Source organism: Myiozetetes cayanensis, unplaced genomic scaffold (assembly GCF_022539395.1).
Source record: "Myiozetetes cayanensis isolate MyiCay16 unplaced genomic scaffold, myiCay2020 scf1, whole genome shotgun sequence".
Lineage (NCBI taxonomy): Eukaryota > Metazoa > Chordata > Aves > Passeriformes > Tyrannidae > Myiozetetes > Myiozetetes cayanensis.
In genome coordinates, this window is record NW_026086604.1 from 97,095,276 (window position 1) to 97,122,688 (window position 27,413).

Sequence of the window (27,413 nt, forward strand, 5' to 3'; positions counted from 1 at the left end):
AATTGATGTTGTTAATACTGGTGCATATGCTTAAAGTTGAAGAAATCTCTATCAGAGATGAGATCCTCATAAATGGATCTTGATCTCTGCTATAGGTGCACAGCTGTCTCATGCCCCTTGCACATGTGAATGAGGATGTACATGGTAGGGATGTTATAGTTGTTCTTGTCAAAACACGTAGGTCTTGTCTTGGTGGGCTTTCCTGTGCCACCTTACTGTAAAAGAAATCCCATAATTTGATAAGTAGTGGCTGCCAAATCACACTTGAGAGAGCTCTGAACCCACAAATGGGGAAGGGCATTGTAAAGGGAAATAGGACTTGAAGAAAAGGACAAACCCCCAAAACTGTATTAAAGAGGAATGGTATTCTATTTCAGTCACTGATTCCATGAAGTAATTTTTATTTTACAAGTTTCTAGCATTCTCAGATTCATGTCTGTTTAGAAGACACAATCCAGCTGTGTAATGGCACTTCCAAAAAGGAAATATTACAGGGGCAACAGTAAAAGACAAAAGTGTTTTTTTAGCCACCCCCTGCTATGGAAACGAGTTTCAAGAAATAGAAAATAACAGAGCATGAGGTTTTTGCAAACATTTTAGTGAAAGTCATTTTAATAGTATTACACAACAGCTGCTGTTGGACATAAGTGATACTTCTGTATCAGAATGTTGTACTTTTCACTAAACTGTTTACATCTTTAACTGCTTTTCCACTTGCTGATCCAACTTGTGGAGCTCTAACTCAGTTTTTACTTGAGCTTTCCTCATGTTTCAAGTGCAATGAAGTTTTACCAGAACAAAAAGCTGACAGCTTTAGCCTTTTTCTGGAAGTTATCTTTTTTTGGAGAAAATGAATGACTAAATATAAATTTGCAGCATAGACTAAAACTGAAGCAACAATATTAAAAACTAAAATGTTTCATATCCTTGTTTCATGTCCTTGCTTCATTGTCTCCCATCAATGGCAAACTAGCATCAGCTTTCATTTTTCACAGTATATCACAAAAAGGGCTGTGATTGTTTTGGGGTTTTTTTGATTATAACAAGGAGGAACTGTGCCTGATTTTTACCAAATCCACCTTTAAAAATAATAATTAAAAAAAGGACTACAGCTGTAAATAATTCTGACAGTGGTTAAGTTTGGTATTTCTGAGATACTGTCATGATGGCTATAACTGTTGGTACTAGAACCAAATACTGCCAAGTGCTGAACGCTTCCAGAATCCTAAACTTTCTCCCAGCTTTGTTAGGCAGAACTCTGCTGCAGTGAAATAAAATAATCTGGGATACAGAAGAATTGTGCTGCTCTAGGAAAAAAACAGCTATCGCAGGATTCCACGACATTGCGCCCATCCCTTTCTGTGTACAAAATGTTCTTCACATTCTTCAAATGGATTGTACGAAGCAAAAGTAATATCTGCAAATGAGAAGATCCTAGTATTTTGGAGCCAAAGTTGAAAGTTGTGGCAAATGTAAAAGTGGCTTCTAATGTGGAAGAGTAAAGCAGAAAGCATCAAACTCCTTTAGCTTAGTGTCAGTCACGATGATTTATCATTATAGTCCGGGCAAACTGCGATCTTCGAGCAGAAACAATTTTGTCCATTAAGAGGGAAAAAAACAACCCCAAACCCCAGAATGTTCCAGCTTGATTCTTATGGCCTTAGGGTTGCAATATTGAATTCAGAATTGGGGGAAGCTTAATCTTGCAGCCAGATTTGACAAGATGCTGGTTGAGTAGTAGGCAGAAGTGATGGCTTGCGTGTTGTAACACCCATGGTGGGAAATAAAAAAAGATAAGATTTATCCATCAGTCTAGGTGCAGTATTCACCTCCTGCTCCAGCTGCTTTCCGAAGTAGGCAAGAAAACCTTGTGCGTGTCACTTGGTGAGCAAAGCTTACGATTTCAAAGCCTCACAGAAGACAAGCTGGACTACTCTAAAACAGCATGTGAAGGGCTTGCAATAGCTCTGAACTTAATTACCTGTTTGTTTGGTTTAGTGATGATGCTTATTTAGAGGGTGATCATGGAAGCATTTGAGCACATCCACAAGTATCCCCACAACTTATTGGGAAAGCTCATATGAACACCATATTGTGCATCTAGACAACGTAATGCTATCTTATCTCCCCTGGTTTCAATGGGATATAGACAAGTACAGCTGGAAAAAAAAATAAGCCAGTTCTCCACCTACACTCAGTTAATCCTGGAGAGTAGAAGTCTCTGTGTGTGTGTGTGTCTGTTTGTGTTTGTAGGTGTGCAGCCAAAAACCTGAAAGCTGCACCTGAAATTGGCAGGTGTTTGGAAAATGAGACCTGGATTTTGAATAATCAAACAACAAAAAATGGGCTGAAGGTTGTAGTTTCTTCCCCTAAATACATTGGGGTTTATTTATTTTTTAAGTTCATGTTGGATCTTAGCAAGAAGAGAAATTTAGGGTTGCCCCCTAACTGGGGATTTAGAGTGACTCTGCAATGAATTTTAACCCAAGAGGCACTGTGGATATTCAGCAAACCTTTGTTCTATTCTGCTCATGTCTTATGCTAGACCCATCATTGTAGTTATTAGATCTCAAAGATTACATTCTTTGATCTAGTGCTTTCTAAATCCTTAAACCATGGTTTATTTATTTAAAAGGTTATATCCAGCATTGGATTGGATTGTAAAATACCCTTTGACTCTCATGAAGGACACAGAGGAAACAGATGCTGCTGAGGGCATATTTCCTTCTGACCATGAAGTACCACAGCATTTTATTGAATTAAGAACTGTACAAAGATCTGTACTTTTAATCTGAGAATTTTTTTGCCTCACTGGTATTGTGATGTCATTCATTTCTCATACCACAAACATTAGGGGATGTAGGTGAATTTCAGTTACATTCTGAATTAAAAAAAAAGGCAACAAAGTAGCCTCATATTTCCCTAAGAATACAAAAGTACACTAAACTTCAAACAGATGTTCAACACGTTCAGGATGTGTTCTTGGGGTTTCTTTTCAATCTGATGGTTACCAGGATTCATCAGCAGTAACTCTTTGGAGCTAAACAGAGTTACATTTGGACAAACAGGATCACCAGCAGCCTTTAAGCTTGTTCCATCAGATTCAGAAGCCCTTACATGAACAAATTTACCAGGGTAGTTTACAATGTTTGATTAATTAGTGATTCCCAAGCTAACCAGAAAGAAGGCACAGAAAGCAAAAAAGAACACTAAAATTAAACCCACTGTGCTGCATCCTGACTGATGTTAATTATATTCTATCTTATCTGGTCTTTTTTTCTTTTTTTTCCCCAGTCAGTCCTGCAAGGCAAACTGTAAAAATTAATTCTGGAAAAACAAGACTGAAATTGCCACCTGAAAAGAAAAAAATAATTAAAAATAACTGTTAATTTTTAAATTTTTTTTAGTGTTTATATTTGGTTATTTTCCTTCTTGAGAATCTCAGCCCCTGGAGATAGTAGCTTGATGCTACTTTATACCGAGACCTCTTTATACCATCTGGAAGTACAAACCAGCTGTAAAATACATGTAAGAGTAATTTATTTATGTGTACTTCAAAGTTCTTTTCTATTTCCATGACTGATAGAAACCCACCATGATGTAAATAAGGAAGGTTCCAGATAGATAGACTGGAATTTCCATTTTTTTTCAGATGCAAATGAAAAAGGGATAGGCAGAAATCAGACAAGAAGAGAGGAAGGAGTTAGCCTTATTTAGCTACAAATAGATATCCATTATCAGACAAGGTGAAAGGTCCAAATCCTGTTTTATTGGCCTCCATCTATACCTTTGCTGGTAGTAATGAAAACATGAAAGGAAGGTAAGTGAGCACCACTCAAATCAGAGTAGTCAGAGATGTTTTCTCAATTTGGTTTTAAAGTGAGTATGCTTAAAACAAAAGGCTTAATCTATTTCCCTTTCTTTTCTCCTTTTCTTACCCCATGTGCTGCAGTGTTACTCACTGTGACATTTATCAAAGATCTGTGTTTGCAAAGCATTATTCAGTTAATATACCTGGATTAGTGAAAAAGAAAACAAATGAAATTCATAGGAATTAATGTCAATTAAATTATCTCTTTCTATGCTTTACATTGCCAGTTGAATTCTTCAGCTCCAAGTCAAAGGATGAATAAAAACAGCAAACAAAGAGAGAAAAGCAAAACAAAGAATGATGGTTATGCTAATGGGGAATATCTTAAAAATTTAGTTAGACATGGGAACAAATATTCAAATAGCAATTTGAGGTTGACTCAAGTGTTTTCTTTGAAATTTTGGGAAGCTTCCTACTCCATTTTATTTCATAATCCCTCTTAAATGGGAATGTAGGAGGCTTAAGGGATTCTGTGAAGTTGTGAGATATTTCTTTCTTTGCTTCCCCATTTTGTGAGAGCCTAAGGGAAAATTATTGGCAGGGCTTGTAGAACCTTCTATAATTGAAGTAGCCCAGTATTTCCTATTTTAAGACCTTTGCTGCTGCTGCTGTTAGTGTTTCCACCTGGTTGGCTAACTCTTCCTGAATACTTTTGAAGGCAATTTGAGCTAAAATACTTCAGTGGTTCCCGAGGAAGTTAGGGAAATATAGAGTAGTTTTGCCCATTTTAAAAATACATCATAATTAGGGCAAAACTCTGGGTTTGATGACGAGTAGGAGGATTGGGCTTGAGATGTCTCTTTGTGTATCCTGTGACCAGCCACCCATCCTTGATTTCATTCAAAGCCTTTGAGAAATGTAGTTGGCGCATGTTTACTTGGCAACTCTAAACAGCTACTTGTCCTAAAGATTCAAATAAAATAAAGGTGTGAAAGCAACCTCAGAAAGTCATCTGCACATAGACAGAATCAGCTTATCTGAGTCACATCTGACAGGTATTTGTCTAAGTGCTTCCTGACAAACTCCAGGTGTGCCATTTCTACAGTATCTTTGTGCTATTCATTGTGGTAGTGGTGCACCAAGAACTGAGACAAGCTGAAAACCATGGGTCAGTCCTGTCACCTTCCTATTCTGTATCAGTTCTTTGCAAAACTTTTAGCTGTTCCACCATTAATGTTAATCCTCTTAATTCTATTTTTATTCCTTAACTGAAAGTAGATTGGCTGCATTATCTGGTGGCAAATTGGGTCTCACAATGTTTCAGATAAAGGTTACAAACCAAGTACAAATGTATTAAGCTGTCTCTAAAAGTGACTTACATTCAGAGCTGTTCTGTTAGCAGAGGTGTTGCTCACTGTGGGGTCAATCCCTCCCTCAATGTGATTTAATGACTTCTTCTCAAATTGCTTTTCTAAAAGACAGTTTGTTTCTTGGTTAGTACCTTTCTGCTTTGGATCAGCTTCAGCTTGGTAAGTGCCACCTTGGACACTCACTGCATCTGCAGCTGTCTCCAGCATAACCATAGGAGAATAAAGCATGGGAGGATAAAGTAGACATTTTAACCTCCCTTTTATGTTTTCATTTCTCCCCTTCAAGCTAGAGAAAGAGAAGAAGTATTATTTTATTAAGTTTTACTAAAATAATGCTTTTTTTCCTCCTCACAGATGATGCCATAAGAGTGGATTTAGTGGGAAAGCTCTCATTGATATCTCATGTATGTATGTGTATCACTGAGTCACTTTCTGAGTTGTTTCCTAAACCGGAGTTACAAAACACAGATCAGAGATCCATGAAAAAGATATAACCTCTTCTCCACCTTGTAGGAGTGTGGAAAGAGTGTGGCCAGCAGGTTGAGGGAGGTGATCACTCCCCTCTACTCAGCCTTAGTGAGGCCACATCTGGAGTGTTGTGTCCACTTCTGAGCTTCTCAGTACAAGAAAGAAGGAGCCACAAAGAGCATCTCTCTTATGAGGAGAGACTGAGGGAGCTGGGCCTGATGCAGATAAATATTTCAAGAGGATGGAACCAGACTCTTTTCCATTGTGCCCAGTGACAGGACAAGGAGTAATGGCCATAAACTAAAACATAGGAAGTTCCACCTCAACATGAGGAAGAATTTCTTTACATTAAAGCTGGCAGAGCACTGGAACACAGTGCCCTGGGAGGTCATGGAGTCTCCCTTTCTGGAGGCATTGAAAACCCACCTGGATACATTCCTGTGTAAACTGCCTTGGTAGGCAGTTGGACTAGATCATCTCCAGAGGTCCCTTCCAACCCTAATGATTCTCTGGTTCTGCATGTAGTTCAAATTTGGAAAAAGTCTGCGGTCCATTTTTCTCAGTTTTGGTAGTGTCTGACTTTTCCATGGATTGTTGTTTAAAGGCTGAAGAAAACCCCCAACAAACCAACCATTTTTTGATAGGTGGAAAACTTTTCTTCAAAGAGGAAAGATACATGAAAGATGAAAAAATAGGACATTAATAGAGAGCTTTGAAAGCTGTTTTTAAAAGGAGGAACAAAGAAATAATTATTCTGCCAGTGCATACAAGGGTATGGGTTTAATCTTTTTCATATTGGGTTCTTTTTCCAACAGCCTGATGAAAGTTTTGACATTTAAGCTGCAAAGATGAGAAAGCTAGTTTCATCCTCAAACCTCAGCTTTCATACTACCACTTGCAAAATCCTGTTAGGCTAAACAGTATCACAGTCAGGCAAAACCAGAATGATTTTGAGAATTTGTCTTTTGCTGTGCTGCATCAAGTATTGTATTACAGTTTTGCTAACAAGCTTTCTTCTCAACAGAAAATGTGTTGGGTTTACTACAATTACCATTCACTACCACCGCATTTTTGCTCTCCACTTGTAGAGGACTTCTATGTCAAAGTGCTTTAGGCTTGAATAATATTATGTCAGTGTGTCAGCACTGGTGTGGCCTCACCTTGAATAGTGTGTGCAGTTTTGGGCCCCACAAAATAAAAGAGACACTAAGCTATTGGAGAACATCCAAAGAAGAGCCATGAGGATGGTGAAGGGTCTGGAGGGGAAGCCGTATGAGGAGTGGCTGAAGTCACTTGGTCTGTTCAGCTTGGAGGCTGAAGGACAGACCTCACTGTAGTCTTCAACATCGACACAAGGGGAAGTGGAGGGGCAGGCACTGATCTCTTCACTTTCATGACCAGAGACAGGACTCAATGGAACAACATGAAGCTGTGTTATGGAAGGTTTAGGTTAGATACACAGAAAAGGTTCTTCACCCAGAAGGTGGTTGAGCACTGGAACAGGCTCCCCAGGGAAGTGGTCACAGCACCAAGCCTGCCGGAGTTTAAGAAGCATTTGGACAATGCTCTCAGGCACATGGTGTGATTTTTTGAGGTGTCTGTGCAGGGCCAGCAGTTGGGCTTGATGATCCTGTTGGGTCCTTCCAACTCAGCATATTCTATGATTCTATGAATCTCTCTTTAATGTAATTATATATTCTGAAGTGTTTTACAATGCAGCTGCCTTCTGCTTCTGAGCTCTTCACTTACCTGTAAGATTAAATGGAAAAATACGTATTTGAGCCTAGCAATTTTACATGGTAGGGTGTATACAGAAGTAAAGAATGTGTTATCAGTGGAGTCTAAAGGATCACACCAATTCCAATGGGAAGCTTGGGCAGGATACCAGCAGTGCTTTGTGGAAGATTTCCATTGTCCTCTGATAGGCCAAAAGGTGCAAAAACATAGCTCTGTAGATGTACATGTATAGGCTGCTTTTTCACTGTGTTTCTCATTTAGAGAACAGATCAAAGATGTTAATGTGTGCTTAGAAACATGGGGTAGTGTTTAGCTTCTGAAACCCTTATCCTCTTCCTTACTCCTGTGTTTCTACCAAGTGCTCTTTCCAATCTATGAGATTGTTCTCTTCCAAGTGTTTTCACAGTATTGAAACTCCACTTTGGGTGGGTAACAGCATCAGTAGATGGAGTTCAGAGGTACTGGGTTCACTTCATAGTTCATAATAAGCATTCATTCTGTATTTGCTCTTTTCTAGCACAACTTGATAAAATAGTCCAGTTCAATCTGGTACTGAAGGAGACAGACCTAGAATATAAAATGCCATAGTCCCATTGAACAGAACTTTCTGATTCTGTTGCTAAACATGCCATTATCAATATTGCTAAACAAACCTCTATCACAAGACAGTGATCCCAGTCAGACCAAGTGTAAATACTAATTAGGACCTAATCCAAAAATCTATTGACGTTTGTGGCAAGATTCAATGTGCTTTGAACATGTCCTAAGGTAAAGAAATAATCACTATTTTAGCAGAGTCCTGCCTCTGAAGTTGAGAAAATTTCTTTGCTAATGAGGGACTGTTTTTGTTTACCTGAGTCCTCCCACATTCTAAAGCACTCTTGTTTTTAGCTTGGTAGAAATAACGTGTAAGCTCTTAACAAGTATGAATTGACTGCGGAGAATTAGAAGCAGAAAACCCTATCTTGCTGCATAAGGAATGCCATAATGGAAGCGTACTTGTTTAAATAAAACACAGGGCAATTATCCAACTTTACTGTATTGTCAGGCTCAAAATCTATTACGTTTGTTTTACAAATGTCTTTGGAAAAAAGGATGAAAATCCTGTCTTTATTGAAGTCAACAGTGATTTTTTCATTAACTGATATTACTTGGAGAATTTATGGTACTTACACAGGGATAAAAAGTCAGTGCTGAAGAGAGAACAATTCCAAATCTGCTGAGAATGATCTCGATGAACAAAGATTAAGAAAAAAATTCTAACTTCCCAAAGCTAGGTATTGACTAATACCCCAGGTACCTGTGAAGGAAGTTTAAAAAACCCAAATGCTCCAAAATCTAAATGCTCATTCTCATTGGTTTAAAGAACCCCGTCTTCCAAGGGTGAATCTTTATTAATTGCTACCTACATTTTACTGTAACCATTCACTGCTTCAGGAGTGACAAGAACTTTCAACACAAAATACTTGTTTATTAAATATCTAATTTGCAGCAATATTCAATACAACATTTTTATGTTTTATGTAATATTTTAGCATTACTACACACGTTGTCTTGGAATGCGTACATTAGGACCCTCTGATATTTAAAAAGTACTATGGCAGCACTTGTCAAATTATATACGGTCAGGCTCAAATGAATATGCTTCAATAATGTTCTAGTCATGATATTTTTGAGTCCTTCTTGTAAAGGAAAAGCCCTGCTGAAGTTAGTTATACCTTTAAAGTTCAGAGTGTGCTGCAGTCCTTTGCTGGAGTATGGCCTAACATCTGAATGGGTAGGTGAGGTCAGTGTGGGAATCTTCCACAGTAGTCTTCTCTTCCTGCTCCCTGGACTGTAGGTATGCAATCCTTATCAATTTGAATATACCTTAGCAGTTAATGCTGACTTCTCAAAATGTCATCTATTAGCTTATACAGAACTATTGTATAGGAATATGCAAAGTGATGTATTCATTTCTATTGAACATCCAAGAGATTTACTTCTGTTTATCTGTTTCTGTTATATGACTTACACAATCTAAAAGATATCACAGAATCCCACAATCACTGAATATGCTGGAGTTGGAAGGGACCCACAAGGATCAAGCCCAACCCTTTAGCCCTGCACAGGACCATCCCCAAGACTCAAACCATGTGCCTGATCCAAACCCTTCTTGAACTCTATCAGACTTGGTGCTGTGACCACTTCTCTGAGGAGCCTGTTCCAATGCACAACCACCCCATGGGTGAAGAACCTTCTGGTACCCAGCCTAAACCTTCCCTGACTACAACTTCAGGCCATGCCCTCAATGTGCGTTCATGTAAGATGCTGGCTGTATATGTTTCCAGACAGACACACAGACCTCAGGATGCTTACAAGCCTTACTTAAGGATAACATAACTGGACCTTATATGTTGATTCAGTTCCTCCGAAGAGAAAAATACTTCTTTTCATGATCAGATTTAACACATTTTGGTGTTTTTAATTTCTCCTCAGAAGTTAGTAATTTTGATCTGATAAATGGATTGTTGCTCTATGAATGGGTATTAACACATCCCAATTTTTAGGAATTAATGTAGAGCTAATGTTACCTGAAAGGATTATGAACTGTAACAAGCATTTCCTTAATTTAAATAATTACAAGTATCTCATAAATGAGATACTTGTAATTTTAAAATTCTTAGATTTGGAGACCAACATAAGACTGCAGAATGTTTCAATACCTGGAAGGATGTTGTGCTTTGTAACTTTGTGCCTAACAGACTCTGTATATATAATTTAGGGAAACTTCTAAAGAACGTTCAGTTTTCCAGATGTACTTGCATGTTTTATGAATCCTGTAATTGCCAGTCTGTAGATTTCTTCCTTCTGGTTAGGCTTTTAAATGGGTGCCTGCATGTCTCCTGATGCTTAATTTCTCATATGGCATATAACTGCTCTGATATAGTAATTTTAAAAATTACATGCCAAAACCTGAGGCAGTCACTCTAAAGCCTGTTTCCTCTCTAAGTACAATAAAAGAAGGCAAATACTGTGAGTGACACCATAAAGTCTTACTGAGCCCTTGTAAATAACTCAAGTTAGGAGATATGAACTATGCCTTTCATTATATAAAAATTAAAACCAAATAATTTCTTAATAAGCTTTTTTAAAATTCTAGCTGGAGGTTAACTTGCAAAGTAATTGCAAGTTGCAAATGAAAAAGTCTGAAATTTTGACTTGCTAAAAAGAGCAATGTGCCAAACTTGAGGAATCGCTCCAACTGTCCTCCATCAGAGGAGGAGTAGGAGGACATTTCTCTTGGCACAGCTCATTTATATAAAATAGTCAAAAGAGACTTTTTCCTCATATGAAGTATTATTTTGATTTTTTTTTCTGAATCATCTGGTATGTGAGGATATATGTTTCCCTCAAAAAAAGTTTTTAAAAATTTTTCACAAAACAAGTACTGATGGTCATGTCATTCTTTCAGAAGGGAAAAACATCATGCAAATGAAGTTCCACTTTTACAGAGTTTTTTCCTCTCAAATATTACTTTATAATAATATATAATCACTTCGTAATGATTGCTTCTGGACAATGCAAGGAAATGATCAGTAAGTGGAGGTCTCTTCTTTGGTCATATCATCTGAACCTTCTTTTCACCATCAATTTCAGAACTTGCTAAGTGTTTCCTGCCAAAAAATCACGTCCCTCTGTAGACCCAGGAACTGAGTTCTCATGACTATCTATCTCCCTGGGATGCAATGGGGGTTTTCAACAAATGACAAAAAATGCAGCCGTTACTGATCTTCTATTTTGTCATGTTGTTTCTAATGGTGTAGCTACAATCAAAAGTTAGGGTCCAGATGGCATCTGCTAGGAAGCAGCTGTATTGTAACTGAAAATTGGTGGGTTTCGTTTTTGAGGTTGAAATTAATTGCTGTGACAAAGAGTCATTGATTAAATACCTTTGTGTGTCACTTTGGTGGGTTAAGTGGAAGATCCGCTCCATGTAGACTTTGTAGATATCCTTCACATGAGATTGAGTCTAATTCCATGGCTTTTAGAGAGATATGTGTTTTGGGTCTGGTAGTTAGCAGGATAAACTTGAAGTCGATGCACACTTTTTTAATTGTCAGCTGGTAGTGATTATAAGTTCTCAGTGATTTTTACAGTATCCCTTGTAAATTGGTTCCCAAAGGTCTTCAAACCCCAGCAAAAATCCATCTAACCAAGAGGTTCAATTCAAGTCTACCACCCACAAGTTACATTATACGTTTAAAAGATAGTTGCTGCAAAGATGAACACAAAAAGCAAGACAGACCCTTCTGCCCCAAGCCCAAGTAAACCAGTGCAGTGAAAGAAACTCCTGTCTTTCACTGAAGTGAGATTAATTGAAACCTTGGATATCAGTATGACACAAATACCAAACATATTGCCTGATCATGAACAATACTGTCAAGTGACAGACTCATATGTAGGGAGCTCCCTTGCCAAAAGAAAAGCCCTCAACTTCATGGGTCTTAATAAATATATTTTTTTGTCTCCTGGTGGGAACCTCTTGAAGTGCAGAGAGCCTCTTTCAGCCAGATGTTGCTTTTTGTCTCATATTTAGAAAAAAATAAAGCAAACTTTCTGTTTTCCTGTAACTAATTTTGTGAACTGGCAACCTTCATAGCACCATGTAGCAGGGTGCTCAGGGGAAACCCTAGCTGAAGCTTTCCTCTGTGGGAACATGTGTGTGTCCAGGTTTGCGAAGGGGTCACTTGAGTACATTTTATTACACAAAGCTATTGGGAAGTGGATCCAAGAGGTACTATTGGGGCAGGTGAAATGCTGTTTGCTGGGTTATTGTAGAAGAAAAGGAAGGATAAGGGTCAGTGCTGCAAGGTGGAGAGGTCTACCAGCCCTTGCTATAATGTGGCTGCTGCAGGAGGCCCTGTGTTTGCCTGTGTAGTGCCAGGCTGACACAATGCTCACTTTTGGTGCTTGGCCCAGACATCTCTAGTGCCAGTAGGGTGCTTGCTGTGCTCAGACTGGGGCTGTGCCTTACCATGCTGGAAGGCTCCTTGATGCAACCCCTCAGAGCATCTCTCCTACCATCACTTTATTAAAAGGTTTTAAAAAACAACAACCACAACAAATAATAAAACCCCTCTTCATTCTGCTGTTTGTCTCCACTATGCTGCTCTCTAGGAGGGCAAAGAGTCCAATTTTTGCAGCTCCTGCCAATATCATCTTTGAGATGATGGAATTAGGCTAAAACGTGAGGATGGATATTGGAGGGCTGATCCTTTATTGACTGGTTGCTTGTGTTTTCCTCTGCACGTGAACTGGGAGAGTTTTCTATTTGGGCATGAAGAATTATAGAAAGTCATACTTGTAGTCCCAGCACAAATAATAATGCTGTAATCATTTGTAAACAAAAGGTCTGCAGTGGGGTTAATTACATTGTTGCTATGGAGTGGTGTATACATAAGCCCATGCTGTGGGTCTGGGAAGCCTTAACCTTACTGGAGTGTTCCACTGTACTTGAGCCTGTGGAAACTACAGTTAATAGTTTGCTTGTGCTGTAAAACCCTTAACTCTATAAAATTTATGTCCATTTCCTATCTTTTTATCATATTAAAATATAAATGTATATAAATATATATCTCAACAATATTCTGTCTGCTGCATGCTATTAATGTCCAAATATGCTTTTCTCCTGGGATTCTTTTGTGTATAATGGAAAAAACCAAACAGACAGTGGCATAAACTGGGCCTTCTCTGATTCCCTTTGAACTGTTTCTTTCCTTCTCTTCTCACACTACTGCAGTAAATTCAAGCTAAGTATCTTCATAAACTGGTGGTGGGATGAAGTATGAGAACAGCATGGTATCTACAGTAATGGACTAAAAATCACATTTTCCATCATAATAACTCTAACAAGAGCTGCACTGTATTAAAATTGTTAGGGTTACTATAAAAATTCTTTAATAATGTGGTACCTGAACAACTGAAAGCCATTAAGGTCTTTATAGCATGGCAGCAAAGGTGTCCTGTGCAGTGGCATATTAAGAAGGACTGGTGTCTGAAGTGCACCAGTTCAAAGGAATCAGGGCTTGGTTGAAAGATCATGGTTACTATCAGAAGTGCTGGAGCAGAGCTGCCTGCAGATAGCACAGACAGGGTTGAGGTGAAATGATTAAAGGACAATACTCAAATTTTACTTCAGCATGAACTTTTCTTGCTATACATGTTAATTATACTGATTAATGAGTGGAAAGTTTTCTTTAGTGGGATCTCCATCCCACTTAGACCAAGAAAAAGACATCTGCTGGCAAGATCTTCTTTCTTGTCTATGTGTTGAGCAGAATGTTCCTAAGTGCATTGTGTGCTGTCTGCACTCATGCCACGTGGTATCCCCGCCATCTCTGTCCCTGCTTGGTGCGAGATTTGGGATGGTTCTCCATCTTTATTTGCAGCAGAAGAGACTCAAGGTGAGAGAGAGAGAACAAATCCTGTAAGGCAATTCTATCACTCACTTCATCTTCATAATCTTTCCTTAGCTTTCCCTGCCTTCTAACCCTGCTATTGATTGTGTCATAGGCTACAGTAGACCAAGGCAGGGGGCTGAAAACCTTTCCGAACAGCAGTTGCCAGTCTGCCTGTTGCAGCTTGAGGAAGAAAAGCATGCTGTGAAAACAATCAGTGCATTTGCTTTAGATCTAAGTGATTCCAACTAGGTCGATGCTTCATGCTGATGTGTTGAAAACATTTAAAAAATTTCTCAGAGTTTGATTTCAACTGAAACATTTCAGCATGTGTCTGACTCTCTGAAGTTGTTATTTCTCACTAATGTAGTAGACAACAGTTTTTTTCCACTCTAGCACAAAGCAGTAGGGGAACTGGGCCTTTTGTCCACATAGGCTTGCTTTGAATGATCTTATTGGAAGGGGAGGTTTGCTGTTTTTTTATAAACCATGGCTCTTGCAAATTGACTTTAGAGGAGTACTAGCTTATTTCATGAAGGGTAAAAGAGGTAATCATGGTTTTAAAAAATAGGAATGAGAGTATAGCTTTACTTTAACTGCTTTTTTTCTATTTAATTGAATTTTCCTTCAAAGGCAGGATAGTTAATTCATAAATATATGAAGAATATTTTATATTCTTTAAAGTACATGATGCTTCTTTGTAATGTGTTTGCACCCAACATAATTGGCCCGATTGTCTCTCAGCTTGGGATTACAGAGCAAATGAAACATTGCAAAATAAAGCTATCCTCATCCAAATTATTGTTTGTTCAGTTTCCAGGAGTGGCAGAAACCCAGGACAACATTTTTCTATGGCAGATGGTGGCACAATTGGTACCTGAACTTCTTGGAAAAGACCACAGAGAAACACAATTTGCTATAGTTTCTCTTACTGTTTGGTTTGGTGTGCACATGTTCTGCAGCCACTAGAGTCTATAAGAAGTTAAACTGATGAAAAAACCCACAGGACTGCTGTCCTAGTTTGGAGCTGGCTGTTCAGTGGCTTTCATGGGAGCCCAGCGGTAGGACCTCACCTCTGATTCTGCTCCACTGCACTTCCAAGCATACTCTTCTTGTTTCATGTGCTCTTTTCAATAACAAGTATTTATCAGTGCCTGTTGGTCTCTTCGGGATACCTTTTTTGTTATATAGCATATATAATAGATAATATGTTGGAATGTCTCTTCCCCCAAGAAAGTGAAGTCACCCCTGTGTTGTTGTCATTTTTGCTGCTTGCTTCAAATAACACAAAGAACGTTTCTGAGCTGTTCCAACAGGAAATAGAGAGCAAGTACTTGCCTTGAGGTATTTCATTGAGTTTCAGAATACCAGCAGATAGAGATGTTCCAAAAGACCAGATATTTTATTGGAAGAAAATAATAATAATAATAATAAAAACCCTCTAAAAGCTGCATTTATCTGTGGTGAGAAAGATTCATTCTCCCAGAACTAAGCCTTTGCAAATGCAGTGTATAGTATATATGGCACTAATGGATTTCATACTTCAGCATTTATCTCACCAAATATCATGCAGGGAACAATAGTTGTCATTTCAGCAGCTGTAGTTTGCAACTATGTAAGTCCTAGACATTAACACTAGATAAGTCAGTGTAGAGGGGTGTAAGAGAAATTCTGTAGTCTTAGTGGCATTATTTCATTCATTCATTTTTAAAATTAACTCCATGGGGATGCTGCAAAAGTACAAGACATAATTTAAATGAACTATTAAGAGTCCTGTTTATAAAGAATGTGTATACTTAATTTATATATTCAGGATGATGGTTTACTTAGATACTTGATTCTTTTTCCCCAGAGCAGTAGGTAGAGTCTAGAGAAGGATAAACTTCCATGCTGTTTAAGAAGCTTATACCTAGTAGCAATGTTGATAGATCAGACTCTTTTGCCATGATCCACTATGGTTGCTGAGCAATGATGAAAAGTTTCTCCTCTTGGGATATTGTCCCAACAGACTATATAAGTGAAAGCAGGGAGGGGAGGAAGGTTGTTTTAGTAAGGAGTCCTCAGTGGCCCAAACAAGTTCCCTTTTACTAGTGTTGTTTTATATTTTCAAGTTTCAGTTTTCACATAACATTAGAACTGGTTAGGAATTCGTTACAGTGTCAGTTTGTATATATAAAACCTGTTCAAGCAGAGGCTATTGATGCTGAAGTGCTCAATTCCTCCATGGAATTCAGAGAATGTGAAATAGCTTGTGGTTGGGTCAGTCTTTTTGGTGGATTACTGAGGAAGTAGTTAAGAGTGACTTTAAAATTATTTTATATATTCTACTCTGCTTCTTACAAAGGCTTCTTCAAACCACTTTCAGTGTAACCTTTCCACCTTCCCCAAATATTAAAAAAAATAGCATTCAGAATCTCTACTCCAAAAGGAATTCAAACTAAATTCACAGTGCTTCCCACATGCATTCTTACCTTCACCCTACTTTTCTTGATGTAGCTTTTTAAGCCTGGGGTTTGCACAGCATTACCCATAATTGTAATTGACACCGGAAAACTACACAAGGCAATTCACTTAATCTGAGTTTGTTGTGAAACTGAAAACAGAGTTCTGCCTGAATTCTCTGTAGATTTCCTGGCAGGAAGCATTCTGTCATTTTCAGATGAAATTTGTTCACAAGAACCTAAAAAAAAAAGGGTCTTGCTTTGATCTGTCTCTTACAGAAGTCAATGGAAGAGACTCCATTGATTACAATGACGATTGGGAAACTACCCTATCCAGAGCTACATGTACACTTCTGCTTCTGGACAATTGCTTTTCCTCAGTAGCAATGCAAGGAGAGATTGATGTAAGTACACAGGGAAGACAGACAGTGGTGAGTAAGGGGGAGCTCATCCCAAAGAGCAACTGAACAAAGAGGGAGTAGAACATGGCAACTGCTGTGCTTTGTTACTGGTCATGTGCTGAACTGATGGGTTCAAATAAGTCAGCCATATACTGAATGAGAAGAAAGAGGAAAGGGAGAACAGACTTGTTAAATACACTTAGCTGTAGGGCTAATCTTTCTGTAATATTTTTAACTTTGTCTTCAAATGCTGTTCATGCTCAGATGCTTTTACTACTATAAATAGTAATGTCATTTTATCCAGGGTAGAGAGAAAGCTTGAATAACACTATCCAACAACTACCTGTACTTCTACACTGTTGCTTTCTTCAAATTGCCTGCTTTGTATCATGATAATACAGTTTAAATTGCCTCAAAACTTTTATGTACCAGGGTCAAACTACTAATGCCAGGTATCCTGTAACTCTTATATGATTTCAACAAGCCTGTCTAGCTAAGTTGTCATTCAGACCATGTACTTATGTCAGTTTCTCCATTCTCGAAATCCCACAGTGCAGCCTTGAGTAATAATTAAACCAGATGGATGCTAAATATGCCAATGAGAAGGGGACCTAATATTTCAGATTTGGCTCTACCAAAGTACGTAGGTTGCTTTCAAAAATCATGAAGCCTAATACCACAGAGCCAAGGGCACTTCAACCAAAATGATAGCCGCCAGGCCAGCAAAAACTTAGGCAAACAAATTTGTGGAGATTCTGTGATCTCAAAAAAAAAAAAAAAAAAAAAAGAACTATAAGTGTGATAGGGACCAGTGATCAATAAACTGTTCCTTTTGGAATGTGTGGGTAGTAGGGCAATGAAAGGATGAGTATTAGTAGAGTTGTTTTATGCTTTCCACCCTTACAGACACCAATTGATAAGCTCTGACTTGGGTGTCTGACAGCAAAATACTCTCTTGGGCACAAATCCACTCTTCCCATGAACTTAAGATATATCCTTCAACCTTTAACTCTGGTGACTCCAGGCTATCAAGCAAACTAGTTAGTGCATGCTCAAAAAGTTTGTGTGGCCCCAATACACTGGAGCCAATTCTGTAAAACTGTCTTAGCAGGATTAGCAGCTACACTCTACTTCTCGCTCTCCCCAACCCCCCACTTGTCTGTGCTTTTCTTTTTCCACCCAGCCTGCCAAGGTCTGGGTTCTTTCTCTGAAACCTATATTTCTTTGGAAAAGTTGATATAAAGGGCAAAAATAATTTTCTTTATCCTTTAATCCTTTATTCTCTTAGCTTTTAAAAGTTTATTTACTTCCTACAGTTGACCATCTTGAGCTTCTACTTCTCTGCTGTGTCAAGACTTGCTTAAGCTTGAAGGTTTTTTAGGCTTGACCAAGCATTGACAGCACTATCAGAGGAGCTAATGCTAGTCTGCCAGTTTGATGGGTTAAGTAAACTTATTGAAATCTTTTTTCTTTAATACTAAAAGATGCCAAGGGCTTTTTCTGTTCTTGTGCTTTGTGTGAAACACCCACTGACATTAATGGGAGTCCCATGTGTGGAATTGGAGTAGAACACAGCCCTTAATATTTAAAAGACTTGTCAACGTTGTGCATGAAGCAATCTGGAGGTGTGTTGTGATGCTACTTGGCTCTGAAAATTCCATTTTGCTTATACATCTTATATATCTTATGCATCTTATACACTTATGCAAATGCCTTTTCAAGACACTTGCATGAACTGCATCGCTCATTATGAAGTATTGTGGAAGTCCTGACAGTATTTTTATTAAAATAAGAATGTTACTTCTTGTGAAGAATCCTGAGAATGCTGCCTAAATCTGCACAGAGTGTACAGTAACCTTGCTTCTACTGATGTCAGTGACCTGGATCATGACCTGGATGTTCACCTACATTAATCAGTCCTCAATAGCTTTAAGCATGTTCATACAGAAGTCTACTGAAGTTAATATGAATAGCTTATGTGCTTTACAGTGGTGTGGCCTGATTTGCAAAAATGTGCTGCAATCAGTCATTCCAAGGAATTTTTAAAGGTGTTTTATGAGAGGACCTGCCTGCTGTGCTATTTCTTAAATTTTTAAATTTCTAAACTTTTTTTAAAACCAGATCACCTGTGTAAGCAACTGAGAAAAGGGTCAAGTGCATCGACTTAAAAATGACCTAGATATAGGGTTCTGAAAACATATATGGACTTCAGTATTAGTACATTTTCATGGTGTATTTACTGGTTCAGCATGTTAATGGTCAGTTAACCAATCAGGAGGGTGACTACAGAAGACAGACGATATAAACAAGTAACAGTAGCAGTTAACAGTGCAGATTTGCCAGAAAGGGGTGGAAATCTTTAAGTCTCCTTCTCAGACTCTTCCTCCTAAACTTGTTCTTCAAATTTACAGAAATTACTGCAGTGTTTCAGGATGACAGTAACACTGCTTGAACTCAACCCCTTCGGTAATTTTAAATTTTTTTTTCTTTATTATGAATGAAAGAATGGAAGGCTTATTAGGTCATTCAAGGCAGTCCTGCAGATATTAAGATGTCTGTTTGCAAAATATGTAATGGAAGAACATGGAAATTACATTTGTCCATTCTTACTCTGCTTCACTGTGCTCACAGCTGAAATTAATTCACTTCAACATAGGATGTCATTCCAGGTCCTCTGTTTTCTTCTGCTCTTCCTTCTGTGCCCTCTCAAACACAGCTTAGCTATGTGAGGCTTATTTTCCTCATCTTTTTCCCTTTTTGGTTCCCCAAGCAGCATTTTTAATTCCCTCTTATGTTTGATAAGACATAGGAAAACTTGAAGTCCAACAAAACAAAATTTTCTTTACTAGTCTGTATATAGTTAAAGGTGGATCTTTTTACTGTTCTTTCCTTCCCTTTTTTCTTTCAATGGGGAAGAAAAATGTCAAAAATTCACAAAATCAGAGGGGCTGAGGTTGGAAGGGACCTCTGGAGGTCATCTAGACCATACCTCCTGGTCAAGCAGGACCACCTAAACCTGGTTGCCTAGGACCATGTCCAGGTGGCTTTTGAATATCTCCAAGGAAAGAGGCTGCAAAGCTTCTTTGGGCAACCTGTGCCGGTGCTTGGTCGTTGAAAAATATTTCCTGATGTTCAGAGGGAACCTCCTCTGTTTCAGTGTGTGCTTCTTGCCCAGCCACTGGGCCCCACTGAAAAAGCCTGGCTCTGCTTTTGTGTTCTCCCTTCAGGTATTTATATACGTTGATAAGATTCCTTCTCTTCTGCAGGCTGGACAATCCCAGCTCTCTTAACCCTCGCTCATACATGAGATTCTCCAGTTCCTTATCTGTCTTAGTGATCCTTTGTTGGACTCTTTCCAGCATACCCATCTTCCCAGGTGCAGGACTTTGCATCTCTTATTGAACTTCATGAGGTCTCTGTCAGTCCATTTCTCCATCCTGTCATGTTTTCTCTGGATAGTTGCTCTTCTACAGGGCAGAAAAAACAGGTTAGTACAGGCTTGTTTTCAAAACCCTCTTTATTACATATATATTTTTAAATTTCCTGGAAAAAGTGTTATTTTGTGATGAGCTGTGTTTCTTTAAGAAATCGGGTGAAATTTTTTGGTATTAGGGGAGTAATTTTCAGCCTTTGCTATAGGGTTGCTCCATAATTTAATTTGAAAATTTACATTGTCTAGTTGTATTAGCATGAGAGTAACGTGCCTTTGAATACAAATGCAATTTTTAGCTTGTGACACAGAAGATTTTCTTTCTGAAACTTTCTTGGAGTATGTTATAGAGTTATATTCTGAAATTTTGTACGTTTTGCACATATTCACACAAGGGTTCAGAAAGTATGATTCAGTGTGCGAATCTCTTAAACATAATTTGTTTGGGACAATGGTTCAAAAATACTGCTTTAAAATGTAGTTGGAAGAAATTTTTCAGTATTCTGAAAAACACATCTTAAGGTGCCTAGTGTAAGGTTAATTTTGTTGTGTTGCATCACTGGTGCAATTTGTTCTGAGCATGTGATCACCTGGCCCTCAGGTGCAATGTTTCTAAGGGCCTCTTCTTGATGAACACCATCTGGATTTTCTGGATGGAGTTTCCCCTCTTTGAAAGCACTGGGAATTTCATATTTTGGTGGGTGCAGGATTTGGTCCTTTGTACAAATTACAAACATTGGTTATTGAAGGTGCATGTGTCCTTTGGTATGTCAGCATTTTAGCCAGTATGTCTAAACAGAGGTCCATACTATTTATCGTCTGCTTTTCTTAGTGCAGGTCAGGAACAAATAGGTAGTCTCAGGTGGGTGGATATAGACACCCGTGATTTGCCTTGGCTGTAATCTTGCAAACATGCAAACAAACTGTGGGCAGTGTCCTACAATTGGGATTGTTCTCCTTTGCATATTATTCCAGGAGCAGACACAGGGATTTGGATTCACGTCTGAATATGAAAAACAAATCAAACCAACCAACAAAACAACAAAAAATTTGTTCATCCCTTTCCTGACCCGAAGAGCTCTTGCCTTGGATAGGCAGAAAGTGGTCTGTAAGTGTTGATTCCCCTGAGAGGAAACTATGACCAAATTTCAGACATAGTATTTAATCTTACATTCACTATTCTCTTAATCTGTGATATTAGAAAACAAGAAGAAAGAATAAAAAGTTGGAGGGTTGTTTGGATTATTTGAGGCGGCTTGTTTGTTTGTTGGTTGGTTGGGGGTGTATGGGGGGAGGGGGGGTCTCTGGGTGTGTTTTCTAAGCTAATGGTATTACCTGCACGCCAGGAAAATCACTTCACTGAACAAACCAAAAGAAAGCAACCTTTATGTGAATAACAGAGGAAGCCAAAGACTTAGAAATGCTGGATGTGCAGGTTAGAGAAGGGTCTGAATAAACACTTACAGACTAAACCAGATGATTTGTGCTACGCTGGGTCAGTTGGTTTCTAGAAATGGGTCTGAACTATGGCTTCAGGAGGGGTCTAGCCTCAGAAGTGTAGTGCAAGATACATACTGATGTAAGACAGAATGGGATTTATTCAGTATCATATAAAACCTGGTGTGGTGGATCATGAACTCTGAGCTTAGCAAGACATATTCTTCTTTAGCATATGGGACACAAGCATGCTTTTTTGCAAGTAGTATTAGGCCCTTCGCAATTTTTGTTTCTTACTTGTGATTCTTTGGGGAGATTGAATCTTCCATGGTTTTGTTTCAATTAAGATCTCCTTTTCCAAAACCTGTGGTAAGAGAAGACAATTTCATAATTTTCTGAGATACCCAAAAATGGTTTGGGGTAGCCATGATGAATGAGAGAATATTGTTGTGTATATTATTATTATATTATTGTATCTGTATGGGCAAAAACTCCCCTTTGGTGGGTATTGGCCATGGGCTGCCACTGACTAGCTATGTCTTTCTGACTTTCTGACTTTGAAGTGTATTTCCATGAGTTCAGCCTAAGAGGGAAGGACTAGTCTGAGACTGGTTTCCTGGGTGGTTTTCACCTAGTCACCTAGGTCAAATGTTCAGAGGCAGATAAGGCATCTAGCTTTAAAATATTGGTGCTGCCTCCCTGCGATACCCCAGTGCGTGTCTGCATGTACATGCACATGTATAGACCTTATTTCTTTAATTTGACATACAACAAGGAGGTGTTGTGGAGCTTCATCATCTGAAACACACAAAGCACTTTGAGAAGCTCCATCAAAGCAATTCAAAACACAGGTTTGAGGAGAAGTTGCAGTGACCTCCTGAGGATACTTTACCATGGTGTTTTTGAGTAAAAATGAGATTTGTCAGTCCAAGAGTACCTAATTGTATCCTTTTGTTCCTCATAACAATGACCTGACTTTACTGAGAATTGATATACTGAATTTGTTCCTCTTCTTTATATATTTTTGCCCACTGTAAGTCCGCTTACTCCAATCTCATTTGTTCTGGTGGACATGGGCATGGTAGAGATAACAGGGGGGAAAAGAGTTAACTTTTCACTATGTGCTTCCTCAAGCATGAAACAGTGCAGAGGTTGAGCATGTTCAAGTGCACCCTGATACTTTTTGCTCAGCTAGGACCTAGGGCAGCATCTGTTCTCAAACGCTCTTGGTTATATTGCCCTGTTTATAAAAACAAAACAATGAAACAAAACCCCCCACAAAAAACAACAAAAGACAAGCTAAAAGGATGTAGGAAATCGTGGAAGCAGGTTCCTTGAACTCTGGAAGTATACAAAGCATTGGATCTTCTGAGTATAAAAATGATGGCTTCTGCCATCATTCCACCATCTGGAATTGCCAGAGAAACTTATTCAGGTGCACAGTTTGGTTTTCAGAATGTCACTAGCTCCATTACAGTTCTACATCTTAAAATATTCACAACTGCATATAGGGTTCAAATACCCTCTGTTTTGGGGGTGCTCTATCAAACACGAGTCAGTCAGAGTGACGAACTCAAAATTTTTCTTGCCTGTGCCTTCCTGTCATATTTGGTTTCTCTTGTTATTCTGGTTTTTTAGTCTTGATTTTCTGTGTGCCAAAACTTACTTGCAAGAGATAGTCTGGTCTCCAGACTGTAGATTTCTCTGGGCAGCAGAGGCTACCTCTTCTCCTTTCTCATTTCTCAGCATTAAGGAGAGGGACAAAGCCTTTTTTTCCTTCCCTCAGCATGCAGCCCCTCAAAGATTACCACCCAGAATACTTGTGTGCTGGGAGCTCCAGGAATAGAAATGCAGCCCAGCACGTAAAGTTTCATAGCGGCACTGGCATTTAGAATTGGAATGGACATTTAAGTGCCCACACTGTGCATATTACCACTGCTGCAGAAACAACACTACAGACACTTCTGGCAGGATACTCTTACTCTCTGCAGCAGAAAAAAGAGATTGTGTAAAAAGGACAAATGAATTCCTCTGCTTGTGTGTGTAGCCCACTTGTGACTTGGCAATATATTTTGACTGCTCGCTGTAAACCGTATTATTGTGCTGTCTTCAGGCAAATGCTACTTTTGCTTCTATGTAAAAATCTCATGTTTAAGTACAATGTGACTGTATGATTTGATAGCATAAATGCCAGATGGCATGTGCTGCTCCAATAACTGGATGAGCACCTTTCAGGTCTGTGACGCACCTAGTAGAGTTACAGTTGCTATATGTGTTATAATTAATGCTCAGTGCCTGAAAATGTACCTATATAGGCACACATACAAAGAATCACATAGATACACACAATCTAGTAAATATTAGTGTGTGTGTGTAGATATATAGAGAGTACAGAATATTTGTGTAGGTACAGAGTGGGTGATATAGTAACAAACATATATGTGTGCAGGGGTGTAACGACAGTTCCTCGTATCACATCTATCAGGTTACAAGCAGCTAATAATTTTCTTCTTCTACTCACAGCTGAGCATTATAATGGCATATACTCATAAATCAACATCAACATGGAACATTGCTTAGCAAATATAAATGTATGTGCATTGCAGAATGATTGGAGATTACAAAAATATATCAGAAGTCAAAAGTAGCTGCTGGAGAAATGCTATGTCTTTAGTTTATTGAGATTGTTTGGAGGATCCTAATGTACTGTCACTGAAAGAATAATTTTTCCTTTACAATCTACTTAGCAAAGATTTATTGATCCTTTTCCCCTTCATAGAGAATTACTGATCCATTTTAGAAAATCAGATTTTCACACCTTTCATGAGAATGTGCACAGCACAGTTCTCTAGGGATTGCCAAGGAAGTTGACTTTGACATGAAATCCCTAGGTACAGACACACAACAGCCTATAGTCTCATCACTGATTTGTTGCACAGGGTGGTAAAATACTTTTATACATTTATAGAGAAATGATTGCACTGCAAGGACTTATTTTTCCATGCTAGTGGGTGTATTCAATGTCCTGTTATTTGTGTAAACAGCACTTTTTCGGGGGGGGGGCGGTTCTTCTCAGCCGTGATGTTATGAACAGTAAGGTAAGATAAAAGTTGTTGAAATTCATGTTGCAAAGCAGTACAGTACTGTAGAATTTTTCAGTGTGTGTAAATAACTTTCTTCAAGATATGTCTACTCTCTGTCCTCATTATTGTAGTATCCCAGGTAGCTAAGCATTAGGCATGTTATATTGAAGTATGCATCATAATGAAGGTGATTTATTATAATTAAAACAGCATGGAGAGCAGCTTTTATTAGACATATTGTTTCACAGGAGAGCTTAATAAAGAGCATTATTATTAGTTATAGATCTGTGTGAAGGATGTTGTTTACTGAGAGTTATGTGAGTATTAGTCAAAGTCTGAAGTTGCTCATTTGAGCTGTCCACTGGAGGGGGGAGAAAAACCCAAATATTCAGCATAGCAAAGAGAAGAATTTTAAGACTGGAGGAGAGAGAGAGAGACAGAGATAGAGACAGAGACAGAGACAGAGAAAAGGAAATGCCGAGTGCATGAAGTGTTCTCTGCAGGAGCAGTTCTAGAATACTTTATTACATATCTACGGAGACAATGGCATGGACCGTAAGTAGCTCCTGTCTCTCAATATAATAATGCACATAAAGTCGGGGTCAGATTGGGTTCGCTCTGGGCTTTGATGCTGTAGAAGGTCACCAAGGGAATCGATGGACAAAAATGAGACCCGAGTTTCATGCAATCAATGAGATTTTTCTATTTAAAGTGGACACTGCTGGGTGTGAGTGTCGGAGCTTCAAATGTGCTTTTGCTCAGCTTGAGAGAAAGATGTACTATAAATATGTTGTTTGTTTTCATAACTGCTGACACAAGGACTGTATATCTAAACAGTTTATTCTGACAAACTTTATTATGAAGTTACATTAGTTGTGAATAAATAGGCAAATTAGAAGCTGCTTTGAATGTTAATTACGCTGAGGTTTTATTCTTTTTCTGTAGAGTTGTAATTGCCTGGCATTTAGATAAGCCTTAAAATACGATTAGACAATTAACCAGCCTGAATTGTTTGGTCAAAAATCACGTGGAATTTATCTCTTCTATATAAAATATACTTTCTGCTATTAATTTCTTAGTCCTCTCTACTCATTATAGACAATTCCCTAATTTCTTTGGAAATTATTCACATTTCCACAGATTAAAACAATTTCTTACTTGCCTTCTTATGAGCAGTAAATGGATACTTGGGTCAGAATTGCTTTGATAATTTTCTCCTTAAAGTTTCCAGGCAGGAAAGATCATCTGTTGTTTTGCCTTTATTGTGTACAGTTATCTCTGTAGGATGAGGGAAGCAATCAGGAAGAATGTGATCAGTGAGTCTGACATAGCTGTAACATTGCAAATAATTGACTGATATGGAGGAAGTTTATCTCTGTCTTGAAATGGTTAAGAAATTAAAGCATGTTATAGGCCAATTTCTAATCACTGATATATACAATTTTAACTGCTTTGCGGTCAATGGAGTTGTTCCAAATTTACACTACCCTAACAGTCCTGACACCAATTTCAATTTCAATGCAAGTCAGTTTTTGGACTGTACTTGTGACTGAGAAAGCCACTTAAATCAGGTATTTGAATGATCTGATTGTTTGGTTTTAAAAGGTAAAAAAAAAAAATAGCTAAATCCTCTCCTCCTCCAACCCCTCCCAACCATCCTCTTTCAGTAGATTGCATCCTGTGTTTTCTGAGCTTCCATTTCACAAATTGAAGTAGTCATATATTGAAGGACTGTTTATCCCACATCACTGTATAAGTAAATGTCCACCAGTGGCTTTGAGGGAGGAAAGGGGAAAGCAGAAAACCCAGCCCTAGCCCACTGTATGCTTCAATCTATTATAAAAAATGTCCTTTTGATGACAGTTATTAAATCAAATTATTCCATCAGCTCAATCCCCAAACAATCCCTAAACAAAGAAAGAAGCCAAGGCCTTGACAGACTTTTTCATTTAAACATTGTAAACAGAGAGTAATTGAAGTTTTGTGAGAAAGGTATTAGAAATCATAGATTTTCTACAGATCAAGTCTAAATTTGTTTGCCAGAATCTGAAAAATGCCCCAAAGAAGAGTAGGTGTACAGAAGAGAACTTAAGCTCCTGTCTCCATCTAATTTCTGCTAGAAGGGTCATTTGCAATTCAAGCAGAATTTATGTTCACCTGAAATGATTTATTTGTGTTTTCATTTATGCCTTGGGTAAGAACACTTCAATTTATATTATTCTCATTAAAAACTGAAAAAAAAAAATCCCCCACCTCAACCTCCTCTTTTAATGGTACTTAGTGTTGCATTCTAGGATGTCTTAAACATTTTCCAGCTAAGTTTTTTTGATGAAACATAGAAGTTAATGTATTAGTAGAATTTTATTTTATGACGATATTGTCATAAAAGCCCATTGTAATAAACGAATTCCATTTTAAAACAAGTCTCTGGCAATTAATGAAAAGAGTAAGCAATTACAGGTAGGTAACATAAAACAAACAATAACACAATGAACCACTAGATTGTCTATGTAACCTAAAATAAATTGGAAGGTTATATGGAAAAAGGCTGCAGGGGGAGAAAGAAAATTCCACAACATCTATAATACTTTTCTCTGGACACAGCTGAGTCCAGTATTTCTCTTTCTTTGTGTTGGCTGCAAATATATGAAGGTAAGAAGATAAGTCGTGGCACATAAAAATTCAATTGTTAATTTGTAGAACAACGACCTTGTTTTAGCCAATATTGAGGTGTTTGTCTTTTTTGGACACAGACCTGGCATGATTCTCACTGAAGAGCAACTGAGAGTTAATTT

The 27,413-nt window shown here is 38.3% G+C and overlaps 1 protein-coding gene across 11 annotated transcripts in view; it reads left to right on the forward strand.

The window, feature by feature from the left end:
- POU6F2 (POU class 6 homeobox 2) overlaps window positions 1-27,413 on the forward strand; it is a 329,766-nt gene that overhangs the window by 29,411 nt on the left and 272,942 nt on the right. For 4 of the 11 annotated variants that reach the window (XM_050320019.1, XM_050319976.1, XM_050320010.1 and 1 more), the window contains exon 2: window positions 16,547-16,698. The exons of 6 other annotated variants lie outside the window; for them this stretch is intronic. In XM_050320019.1, coding sequence (XP_050175976.1) covers window positions 16,654-16,698 — 45 coding nt within the window. In that variant the 5' untranslated portion in view covers window positions 16,547-16,653. The remainder of the gene's footprint in view (window positions 1-16,546; window positions 16,699-27,413) is intronic. One more of the 11 variants, XM_050319994.1, reaches the window with a different exon arrangement.